Source organism: Monodelphis domestica, chromosome 3 (genome assembly GCF_027887165.1).
Source record: "Monodelphis domestica isolate mMonDom1 chromosome 3, mMonDom1.pri, whole genome shotgun sequence".
Lineage (NCBI taxonomy): Eukaryota > Metazoa > Chordata > Mammalia > Didelphimorphia > Didelphidae > Monodelphis > Monodelphis domestica.
In genome coordinates, this window is record NC_077229.1 from 476,822,698 (window position 1) to 476,835,841 (window position 13,144).

Genomic DNA, 13,144 nt, shown 5'->3' on the forward strand with positions numbered 1-13,144 from the left:
ATGGCAAGGACAGAAAAAGTAATTTCCTATATTACCAGGGACCACCATTATAGAATCTCTGATTCTGTATATGTGGTGTTTTGTTTTTTTTAATTAGGGAAAATATGAAAGCCAAGAAGAAACTAAGCAAGAAATGTGGGTTTTTTTCATTGGTAGGAGGAATCTGCATCTTTTAACATGAAAGCTTATATGCTTTGTCAGAGAAAAGCCAAAGAAGCATATTTTAGTGACCGTGAATCTTGTTGATGAGGCTCTTCTCTATAGTGATGCAAAATCCACAGCTCATGCCTTCTTATACTTCAGAATTCTTGTTCAAGTCCCCCAGAAAATCCTTAATGGGAATCTACCAGATGTGCTGGGGCCAGCCTAATGTAACAGAGGAAAGTGTGATGAATCTGCTTTCCTCTGTTAAACTAGAAATGTCTTAACATTATATAGTTATTAATAGAATATGCAGGCCTAAGCAAGTCATCTTCTCTTGGGGTCTAATATCTCTCTCATTATATGTTTTATATTGTTTCTATCAATCAACTCTACTTTTCTTGCTTAATTCTACATGAGTAACTTGTTGTAGGCAGCTAGGTAAGTGCAGTGGATAGAGTGTCAGGCCTGGAATCAGAAAGACTCTTCTTCCTGAGTTAAAATTTAGACTCACACACTTAATAGCTGTATGACCCTGGGCAAGCCACTTAACTCTGTTTGCCACAGTTTCCTCATCTATAAAATGAACTGGAGAAGGAAATTGCAAACGGTCTTTGCAAAAAACCCCAAACAACCCCCCCCACACACACACAATGGAATCATGAAGAGTCAGAAATGACTGAAAACCAGTCAACAACAATGATGTGTTGTAAACTATTCACAAGCATTATGCACCTTTCCATTGTCCTTTGGATGTCACTAAACTTTAATTCTTTTAAGACTATTATATTTTATGACTCACAATAATCATAAGAATAATATCATTATTTCAAACAAAGAAAAAGTAGGTTTTTATTTCCAAGAAAAGCTTTAAATCTTTAAAAGCATTGTTTAATTTTCCATAAACTGATATTTTCCCCCTGTTCAATTCTGTACATAGCTCATTTGTATGTCTTTCTGTGGGGTTTTCCTTAATGGACTTCCCTGACCAGCAGGGTCCCACAAGGGAAGGGGCTCACCTTTGTGATGGGACCCGAGGAGAGGTAGGAACCGAGAACCAGGGTGGAAATGAAAGACACGGACAAGTCAGTGGTTGGATAGGGCAGGCAATCCCTATGATACTCCCTTTGATAGGAGAGTATGAATACAAAGGAACAGGAGATTAAGATAGGAAATGCAGGCCGAGATGGTTACAGCCTCGGGGAAGGAGAAGGTCAAGAGGAGAGAGACATAGTCATTGAGGAGCCCAATGGAGCTCCATGGAAGGGGAGAAAGGCCAAGAGGAAGTTCATGGGATTGCCTCTGAATTTATTCCTGTCCTGCTTGGGCGGTACTCCCAAGCACGTAGTAACCACATCACAAAGTATAGACAATCAAGATTGGGTGGCAAGGTAGAGGGAACACCTTTGGGCGTGTAGATTGCAAACCGCGCTTTCCCAGGGAATTGAGTCCGAGCATGTTAATGAGTTTGTCTTAGCCAAGGGCTGCATGGCCAGTTCAAGGTTACATTCACAAACCTCATTGGTATAACCTTATGCTTGGAGACACAGCAGCCATACAGTCATTTATATTTCATAGATGTGAATATGCTTGGGATGCTACACTTTCGATGATATATATTCTGACAGTCCACTTCTTAAGATAGTCTAAACAATGGCATATAATAGCCTAGACCAGTGATGGTGAACCTTTTAGAGATGGAGTGCCAGTCCCCACCCCCACCCTACCCCCCCAAACCAGATGACATACCCACTCCCCACCCCCTTTTCGCACACAGGGGAGGGAGAAAGCTCTCTTGTAAAGTGGCTGGACAGAGGGGTGGGTGAAGTGAGGACTGTCCTCAGTGAATATAGAGAAGGGGAAGGGAGTGGCCTAAGCACTCTGCTTCCCTCTAGCTCTGCTACCTGTGAACTGCCCACCTTACCCCCTGTGCATTTCCATTGGGCTGCTGGGCAGAGGAGGGGAGGATGTGAAGAAATGTCATCAGGTGTGGTGGAGAGGGTGAGGGGAGCAGCTTCATCTGAGTCCCTCTGCCTTTCTAGTAATTAACTCTTATGGGGAGATGGGGAGGGAGGGTGACTGAGTGCCTAAAGAGAGCACTCTGTGTGACATTTTTGGCATCTGTGCCATAGGCTCACCATCATTGGTCTAGACTGTAGATATTTTTCATCTAATTGGGTTTTCTTGGGTAGCCTGAATTCTTTTTTTTTTTTGGAGGGGGGGATATTCTGAACTTTTTCTTCTGTCTATATACACACACACAGACATTCACAAAAATATATTCATTTTTCAGCTTCTCCCTCCCCTCCCTACACCATAAGAAAGCATCACCCAGCAAATAGTTATGTATATGTAGAGTATATCTTTCATGTTTCCACATCTTAGTTCATTCTCTGGAGGTAAACATTCACAAATTATTCTTCAAATATTAAATCTGTAGCGTATATAATGGCCTTTTAGTTTTACTCATTTCACTCTTCATTATCACATGCAATAATTTTCAAGTTAAAAAATTAATCTGCTCATTGTTTCTTAAGTACAGTAGTATTCCATTACAATCAAACACCACAATTTGTTTGATGGATGTCCCCTCAATTTCTAGTTCTTCTCCCCCACAAAGAAAACTACTATAAATATTTTAGAACATAAAAGTACTTTTTCTTTTTCCCTGAACTCCCTGGGAAATAGCCTCAGCAATAGTATCCACTAGGACTAAAGGTATACAAAGTTGTATAAGTCTCTGGGAATAATTTCAAATTGCTTTGCAAAATAGTTGGAATAGTTCACAGTTCTGGCAACACTGTATTAGGGTCCCTACTTTTCCACATCCCCTCCAACATTTCTCATTTTGTCCTTTTGTTATTTTAGCCAATCTTGATGGTTGCAAGATGATGCCTCAGAATTGTTTTAGTTTGCATTTGTCTAATCAGTAGTGATTTAGAACATTTTTTTTTCATATACCTATCTATGGCTTTGAGCCTGAACTCTTTCAAGTGATTTATTCCTGAATAATTTTTCAATTACATCCAACTCTTTGTGACCACAGTTGAGGTTTTTCTGGGTACAGATACTGGAATGGTTTGCCATTTCCTTTTCCAGCTCATTTTACAGATGAAGAACTAGGATTAAGGGACTAGCCGAGGTCATACAATTAATGTTTGATGTTGAATTTGAATTCAGGCCATCCCATTGCACCACCTAGCTGCCCCTTTCAAGTGATTATGTATTGTAACAAATTACATTTTTTGGTGGTTGCATATATTAAACTTCAAAATATTTATTAATTGGCCACTCAAGATTTCTAACTAGCCAGTGGACTCCCCCTATAGTCTGAACAGATGTCAAAGGCCTTGAGGCAGGAAAGCTAAGCAAAAGAGAGCAAGAACTTCCTGGACACACCTTGTGACACCATCTAGTCCCTCTATAAGACATCCCTGATTAGAAAACAGTTCTCAGATATAGACAAAAGAAGGAAGGACCCAATCCAGTTTCATAGCTTGGAGGAGAGACTGTTTGGAGCTTTAAAATCAAAATTGTTTTTTGGGGGGAGGGCTAAAGAGAAAATTTGACCAAAGAAATTCCAATTCAACCTTAATTTTTCACAGTATCTCATTTAAGAGGTTCTACATTGTTTAGGGAATTGATATAATCAGAATGTTATGAACATCTGAACAGGAACATCTGGAGGAACTATGTATCCTTCTTCCATTTGGACCCTGGGATGAACCTACTTTAAGAAGGCAAGAATATCTCCTTGTTTCATGGGGTTTTTTTTCATATTAATAATTAAGGAGTCTTTGAACAATCACCTGTTTTTACATCTTTAGAAGAACCTTGTACAATTTTGAAATGAGCTTGGAAAATGCTTTCTTGGAGGAGAGCCTTTAAGGCAGCATTTTACTTTATTGAATCAAGGTCAGTTAAAAAAAGGACAGTAGGGCCTTGTATTTTCTATGTCTTTAAGTAAATTGTATGACAATAGAGATATGGTCAATACATTGACACCTTTAAAATTGAGTTGCTTTCACCATAGGACTCCTCTGCATTTTTTCTAATCTAGTTGTTCTTCCCAACTGTTTTCTTCAGTGTCATTTTTTCATCATTTTATTGTCCTACTTTGAGTTTCATTCTCAAATAGTCTCAATTTTGCTCAGTTGGGTTTCTCACTAACCTTTTAAATTTTTTTGACTGTTTTTTATATTTTTTGACACTCTACTGCTCATAATCTTTTGCCACCCATTCTATAAGATGATACCAATGTTGACCTTGGGTGCAATATCAGTCTGCTTTGAAGAGATCAATTTTGTGCTGGCTTAGGCTCCTTTGTCTCTTCATTATCCCATTTTAGCAATTGATTTACATTTTTTAAAATGCTTACTAATAATAGTCAATGTCTCTGTTATCTTTCCTATTTGGGGCATGTTTTGAAAATATCAGATCAGAGTCTTTCTTTGAATTTGGCATTGATTTTGTTCTTTCCTCTAGCTAGCTGATGGTTTGACTTACTGAGAAATGACTCCACATTAACCAGTCATGTCCTACATGTCCAAATATAATCAATTTCACATTTTTATGTTGTCATTTGCGGCTTGTTTAGTATATCTTCTGAATCTCTTCTTGACGAATCTATTCATGACAGAAAGGAATAGTTTTTCTGTGTAAATTACAAATTTCTGAATGATTTTGTTCCTCTTGTTTTTGCCATCCTCTCTTATGACTACTTTTACAATGAACTCATCATCAAGTATATTTTGCTTCATTCAGAGAGTTTTATCAAATTGTCTATAAAATTTCTCTATCTCACCATCTTCTGGAACACATGTGCTATGATTATTTTCATAGAAACATTTTTGCAAATACTTCTCATGAGCACTGCAATATATGATGACTAAATGTTCCATGAAATGTTTCTTTTTGCCTATGGAAATGTAATGAAACCAATTCCATCTATTCTTTTATTTTTGTCTCCAACTTGTGAACCATCCTTCCATTTTAGCTACACTTTTCATTTGTCTTCTGATTTCCTCTGTAATGAGGTCAAGAGAGATACACTGTAGTTCCTGAAATAGTATATCCACTCATTAACTGAGGCATCAAGATCTCAGATTTAGAATACCAGCCACAAAGTTAAAGTATGTGTATGTGTGAGTTCTAAAAATCTTGTTATTCTTAGAATCTTTTGCATCCTTAATCCCTTTCTGCTATGATACTAGCTAGCATTGGTACTGAAGCCCTGCATAAGATCAAAGGCCATTTTGTATTTTTTAAAAAATTTCATGGGTTACTACAGCCAAAGAATTCATCACTAAATAGTAAGCTAGGCTGGTTCTCTGAAAGCAGAGAAAGTAAATATAGTTTGTTGCTTGAACCATATTCAAAACTCTTCCAGCATGGTAGAACATGCTAGAGCTTATAGTCTTTTGGCAAAATCTTTGAGAACTATGGTTCAACACCATATCATACATAATGAGGCATCTGAATAGCACTTTGTGGAGAAGGTTGCTGAATTAAATTAATAACATAAAAACAAATAAACACAGCACCATCCACACCTGAATCTTATTCTCTGTCCTTGTACTTGGAAAACATTAAATGCTTTTAGTTAAACAATAAAGACCTGCAGCACATCTTTTGAGAAATCTTTAATATCCTTTGCACTAGTCACATCCTCAAAATGACCATGTCAAAGAATCACAATTATTAGAACATGAGCTCCTTCAGGGTTGGGACTGTTTTTTTCTGTTTGCTTGTTTGTTTTCTTAGCACTGTCAGGAACAAAAGAAGCCCTAATAAATGCTTGAATGACTAACAAAAGTAAAATCTTATTAATAACCAGATTATATCATGATTTGCTTTATTACTTAGAGAATGTTCTAAGTACATGAAACATAGAAAATTGAAAGTTTTTTCAAACTTAGTAGTGTGACTTTGGGAAAGTCATTTCCCTATTTTTGAGTTTTAATTTCCTCACCTGTAAAATGAGGACTAAATATTCTCTAGATAATTATGATGGTGATATCCTGAGATTTATTTGGGGTTCTTATATTAACACAGTTGCTTGCTATCAACTGCTTTGAATATCTATACTAGTACTTATATAGGTCTTCAGGTACCTTCAAGCATAATTTCAATGTGTTATTCTATAATAACTATAAAAACCTATGAAATATGGTATTATTCTGTCCATTTTGGTACTAAGAGCTCTTAAAGGATAAATGGCTAATTTCTTGATTGTGGCACCTGCAGTCAGGCCCATTTCTTGCATTTATTAGGTGTAACCATGGACAGGGCAGGGCACTGAGGTGGTCCAGTAGATAGAGGGGTAGGGGCAGGAAGATCTGAGTTCAAATTCAACCTCAGACACTGGTATGACCCTGGACACTGGTATGACCCTTTCTTGCCTCAGTTTCCTCATCAGGAAAATATTCTGGGAAAGGAAATGGTAATCCACTTCATTATATTTGTTAAGAAAGCCCCAACTGGGGTCATAAAGAACAACATAATGAATAACAATAACAACAAAATGGGCAAATCATTTTAATCTTTCTGAAACTTAGTTTTCTCTCCTCTACAATGCAATTAATAGCAGCACTTTATGGAGCTGTTGTGGGGCTCAAATGAAATAATATATACAAAGCGCTATGTAGGTTATTATCATAGTCTCTACAAATGCATAATTAGATTACCTAGTAAAAATACTTAAAAATTAAAGGTTAGACATAATCATTTATCATGTATAAAATATGAACTTTTTTTTCAAAACAATTCCCTTTCCAGGCTATTGCTTTATTTTTTTTATTAGTATGTTTTTTGTCTATTATTAAAAGATGCCAATCATAATGTAGTACGATGATCTCCCAATCCATATTAGCTAGGCTATTTATTGAACAAACTATCAGCAGGAATGCTGCTTCTAGTTTTTTATAAACATGACTTTTAAGAAAGCTCCAATACAAGTATCTATTAAACAAAATGTTGATAATAACACAAAAAACAAAACAAAAAACCCAAAACACTTTCAGTCCAAACCCCTCCACCCACAAAAAAAATGGAAAAGGGGGGGGGGCGGAAGAAAAAGATAGGGGCAAACCTTATGGATTCCAAGAGCCTGGTCCTCAGACTTCCTCTATTTCTACCAGTAGTCGATACCCAAGGGGAGCTGCTACCCTCCCCCTTTCTTCCTGCTGGTTTGGATCAGACCTTTACAATTCACCAAACTTGCTGCAGGGCAGAAAGGCCAGCGGCAAGCTCTCCCGGACTTGTACATTTTCTTTCTTAATTGATTTTCTTCCGCGCCGGGCCGGCCTAGTCCCCTCCTCCTACCTCCAGCGAGGCTTAGGCCTCGAAAAGGGGATGGGGTTGCTTTCGGAGGGGGGGGGGGGGGCTGCCCTGCCTCACCATTACGTGGGCTCTGCAGAATCACCCCTTCGCGGCTGCACGTGCGGTGCGCTTGGGCAGTCGAGGGTTTTTAATTCCCTCCTTCCCTGGGTGGCAGGGGGAGGAGGCGATCGCCTTTCGGCGAACTGGCCGCAGCCTGAGAGGAGGAGGTGATTTAATATGCTGATATTCACCTAGCTGAAGATTAACTCCGGACACGAATGCCCGGGCTGTCACATGCGGCCGTCCATTTACATTCAGGGACCAGCCGCAGCAGCAGCAGCAGTGGAGGCAGCGGCAGCGGCAGCGGCAGCAGCAGCAGCAGCTCTCAATAGGATGGTCCAAAGCTTTTCCTGATTGGTCTGAAAGCCCACGGGAAAGCCCTGCGTTTGCCGCAACGATAGTAGAAGAAGGAGCATTTGGGTGGAAACAGATGGAAATGAGAGAATCCACGGGGTAAACAAGCCGGAGATTTATCATGAGAGTGCCCGAAGAGCTGCTCTTTTCTAATTTGCTACTCTGCCTTTGGATTTAAGATCATGTACGTATCCAGTTTTTGCCTCTTTTTATTTTTATTTTATTTTTTGGTTGAGTAATTAAAAACAAAACAAAACAGGATTCATAGATTTTTAAAAATTGCATTCTTATTTAAAAGCAGCTTATTTTCGTCCTTGCCTCCTTCCTTGCTTTCCTTCACTTCCTGTTCTAATAAAAGTGGGAAATCGGTCTCAAAATGTTTCTTCTCCCCCTCTCCCCTTTCTTTCTTTCTCTGTCTTTATCTCTCTCCCTTTCATAGGTCCATTCACATTGTTGCATTAGGAAATGAAGGAGATGGATTTCCCGAGGACAATCGCCAGTCAGGTCTGATCTGGACTTATCTAGGGAGAAGTGCTCTCGTTTCAGAGACAGAAAGCAGCTTGTTGCTGAACTCTGATGCCAGCTCGATTGCATATCCTGTATTTACTGAATATCAAGCCTGTGTGTTTGGAAATGTCAGGCTGGTGGTACATGATTGTCCCGTCTGGGTAAGAGAAGGCAGCACCTTTATACACTTCTAAAGGAGTCTCAAAGTACTGTTTTTCCCCGTTTTTAATTCTGGTTACCCTAGGAAATTTTGGCACCATTAATGTTTTTTCCCTTTGGTCATTTGCTTCATTAGGGGGGGAAAACCTAGTCAGCTAAAACTCTGTGTTGAGCACTTATTCCAGCAAATACTTCACAGCTACTAGCAAGTCCTTTGGTACAAAGACAGCTGGGTGTAGAATACTCCAAATGACAGGGTCACGTTGTTGCACCCTTGGAGAGAGAGCAATGTTTTTCCCCCAGTTACCTAATGTGTGATAATGTAGTAATGACATTCTAAAAATAAATCCCTCTCAAAGCCAATAGGCAAAACTCTTTTTCAAATGTCAGTTTAGAAAGAGTACTAGGTTTTAAAAAATTATGACTGAAAAATGAATTTTAAATGTTCTTTTCTGACAACAGATTAAGCTTAGAAAGTCATGTTTATATGATAAAATTATTTTTAAGGAAGGTAATTACTATTGATTATCATTTATAATTACTTAAGGCAAAGTAATGAGCATGATAATTTAAAAAAAGAATACAAGACGTTTTCCTATAATATAAATAATTAAATTGCAATTATGTTAAACCACTCCTAACATTGTTTTCACGAAGGTATCTGCTTTTTTCCTTGAGTATCCCAGAATTCTAGCTTTTAAAATTGTCAGTTTGTCTTTATTTGGCAGGCCACTTTTATTTTAAGCTAATCTGATACTTTAATAAATTAGAAGTTAATATTAGTTCATAAGAGTGCAGTGTCAAGATTGCAAAAGCAGAGATTGTACTTTGAAATTTTATCAAACATGGGTTTTTAAAAAACTTAAATCAGTTTATAAAGAAATCAGCAGAGTCATTTAAAGAAATGTTTGCATTTGTAGCTAAAGAGTAATTTAATTTGAAAGTAAGTAAACATTTGCAGATATTAATTTCAAATTGCAAGTTTTATCAGGTATCTAAAATAAATAAAATTTAAAATAGTTTAGGAGTGCGGATGATTATGAAATTTGTAATATATTTATTTGTGTCTATTTCTCTGCCAGAAATGAATATGTCAACTAGTTAAATAAGCCATTTCTTTCCTTTCACCAGATTTGCTTTATTAAATCTTAAAGTCAATAACAGATTCTTGACTTATTAAACAGGGTTAATAAAACATTCAAACAACTGAACAAACTTTGAGCAAATAAAATATTTTCAAGGAAAATAAAACACAATTTGAAGTAGGAATTGTGTCCCTGCTTTTTCTTTGACCCTTCAATGTTTTCCCATTTGTGGTACTTTATTATTATTATTTAAAAACAATACAGAGTCCTTACCTCTAGTAAATGGAATCTTTCAAGTAGATTAAAAGTTTTCCTTTTGCTTCTAAATGGGAAAGAAATTCCTTTTAAAAATTTTTAAAAGAAAATTTGCCATGTGCAAAATTCATACCTCGCAATTTTATGGTTTGTCATTTTCATTTTAGCATAGATATTGACTGGTTCTGGATTTGTTACCCATTTATAATTTTTAGGTCAGAATGCCTGATTCCAGCTGAATAATAGAATTGTTTAGTATTTTTTCCAAGTACACACTTCAGAAACATGAACATCAGTTATGTTCCTCAGTTGTCATTTGATGGATACTGAATCTGCTTATATGGATTATCAAATCCTTAAAGATCCCATTTCATTCATTGGCTAGTCTTTATTATTATTTTTTTGTTATTTATGAAAATGCTTGGCAGTACTTGCCAAACACTTTATACTCATTAGATTGTCTGAACATGTGCTATAAAGTAGGTACTATTCTATGAAGTATATATATATGTATATATATATATATATATATAATATTTTTCCATGTTTACATGATTCAGGTTCTTTCCCTCTTCTCTTTCTTCCCCTCTCCCAGAGCTGACAATTCTACTGGATTGTATAAATGTTGTCATAAAGTAGATGTATCTTAGGATCTTGATGTTCTAGCAACTTCAGTTTGTATTTTAAATAAATATATTTCTAAGTAAATCTAAAGGGACATATTTTAAATACTAATTATTTTTCAAGTCTCTTTTAAAAAATCAAAGCCACTTATATTATGCAACTATAAACTGGGCATCCCAAAAGGATAATAACCTGTTTCTAAAGATGAGAAATTTTAAATGTCTTAAGACACACACACATAGTCATGCACACATGCTTATGCATGCATTTAAAAAGATCCTGTAAAGAATATTTCTTCAAAAGTATGTGACCTATAAGCAGTGTCATAATTTTACCAAAGCGTCAAGGTGCACTGGCCTGTTTGGGACTGTGTAGACCCCAGCTGGACATTCGTTCCAACTTATTTCTGAGATGTCTGGAGAGCTACAAGACAACGGTTTGATGTCTGCTGCTAGTCTAATGCTTCCATGGAAGCAGCTTGTAAAGAGACCTTGTTAATAGAATAGAAATAGTCTCCCTGGGCAAATCAGTTGACACTTTGTAGGTTTTAGTTTCTTCTTCTGGGAAATAGGGTTATTGAACTACTCTGATTTAAATGATTGATTACACCACTTAGTATGTGTGTTTCCTTGGGCAAGTTGCTTTGAACATTTCTGGGCCTTGGTTTACCCACCTGTAGGTGGAGGGGATTAGACCAGCCTACTTTAATAACTGTACCCCATAATGATTTCTCCAACTCCATTTATATATTCTGACATCCTTGTTATAAGGCAAAGCAGTAGCATTTTAAGTTCCATATAAAATATATAAGACAGAGGAAATGAATACTCCAGAGGGCACTAGTTTAGTGCTTGGCATATTAATAATGGTATATTTGAAATATTAATTGAAATAATTTGAGTATTTGCATCTGTTCTCATTTTTCACTTACTGTTTTCAAAGACATTCATTTTTTTCAAATTAGGTGAATTATGGCCCCATGAAATGTGTCTTGTTCACAACACTTCTAGGAAATAGAATAGTTATTTTCGCTGACAAAAAATTAGTGAATCAAGATCTCTAAACCCTGTCTCTGAGGCTATGGCCATATAATGATATAGAGAATTCCTTGGAAATGTTAGTATACAGAGGAGTAGAAATAGGTGGGGTTTTTTTCTCCCCCCAATGGACAAGAAAGCAGTCTCCTTATCCATGGTTGCTAATTGGCATAATGTTACATTTTAATAGAATACTTCCTACTAGCATTTTTGAAATCTATTAGACATAATTCATTATTTCATATATATATATTCTTCTTTGCTCCCATTTTTTCATATTGTACTCGACTTTTAAAATTTGAGATCTTATTTATTAACAAAAATATACAAAATTAAGAAGTGATGCATTAATCATTTCTTGTGTATAAGTACAACTAGGTGCCAATTAATGCAAATAATTAATCCTTCATTATTAAAATACTCCCTACCTATTAACTCTGGGCTAGAACTGGGGTCCACATTCTACACAATAATAACTTCAAATTCTGCAAATTTTGAATTTCCACATTTGTACTGAGACCTGGCTGTACTTATCTCTCCATTTATATGTGTGTGTGTGTGTGTGTGTGTGTGTGTAAGATTTATTTAACATTTGTGTAAACTTTTGTTTCATTTTTCAATTTTATTCCTTTGAGTCTGCTTATCCAGTACTATATTGATGTGTATATATGCACAAAATCAGAACGGAAACAATTAGAAAGGGATTAGGAAGTATTGGCAGACTGTACTGGGAAACTTTCCCACTTCCCTCCTGCCCTTTGCCCAACTCTTTTTGATGCTCTTCCTTGTCACTTTCTCAGTAAAGTCCTTGACTTTTATGTTTTCATTCCTTAGTTTCCTTTTAATTTCATCAAATAGCTGCTTCTTACTTTGCAAATTTGTTCTCATTTCTGTAAAGCATTCTAGATTCCTCACGCTTCTGAGGGTACTCTTGGTACTTTGGTAGAGAAAACTCTGTACTATTCTGTACTGTATCCCTTACAGTATCCTGTACTTTGGCAGTCCACGAGTCAAAGGAACATGCAGTACACAAATAGAACTGCCAGTTTTGATAGCATTTCTGTAAACATTGCTAAGAATTCTCACCAGCTTTCTACCACAGGAAAAAGGGGCCTGCAACATTGCCTCAGATTGATGAATGCAAGACACTAATACTCCTGTTCTCTACTCACATTTCAAAGTACAGATTTCCATAACGCAACAGTTTTAGACTGATCTCCAAATTCTTTCCTTTCTGAAACTACTCAGTCACTCAGAAAAATATACAAAAGGTCCCCACAAATGAAAACAAGGAGGCCTTTTACAGCACAGTTAAAAAGAAAGTGAAATTATTGCAGTAAAACTATTGGCATGGGTACAGTGGACCACAACATTTTTATGCTTCAGACTGTTCTTTCTATGTAATAGCATTCACATAAAATTTAAACATTTGTACATTTTATATAATCTTTGACAAAATACCAGAAGGAAAGGAAATTTTAATGAATTAGAATCAAAAATATAGCAGCGAATTTTTTCAATTTCCATAATTTGTGAGTCTGATCTTGAATGTGTACTTGTACTTTAGGCATACATATTCATATATATACATATAATATGTGT

General features: G+C 36.4%; 1 protein-coding gene across 10 annotated transcripts in view; it reads left to right on the forward strand.

Annotated features, from left to right (window-relative positions):
* Positions 1 to 13,144, forward strand: part of RHOBTB3 (Rho related BTB domain containing 3) — a 113,859-nt gene that overhangs the window by 2,116 nt on the left and 98,599 nt on the right. The window contains exons 2-3 of one of the 10 annotated variants that reach the window (XM_007487250.3): positions 7,717 to 8,059; positions 8,315 to 8,543. In XM_007487250.3, coding sequence (XP_007487312.1) covers positions 8,058 to 8,059; positions 8,315 to 8,543 — 231 coding nt within the window. In that variant the 5' untranslated portion in view covers positions 7,717 to 8,057. Of the gene's footprint in view, positions 1 to 2,427; positions 8,060 to 8,314; positions 8,544 to 13,144 lie in introns of those variants that run through there. The other 9 variants (XM_056824675.1, XM_007487251.3, XM_056824674.1 and 6 more) reach the window with 9 other exon arrangements.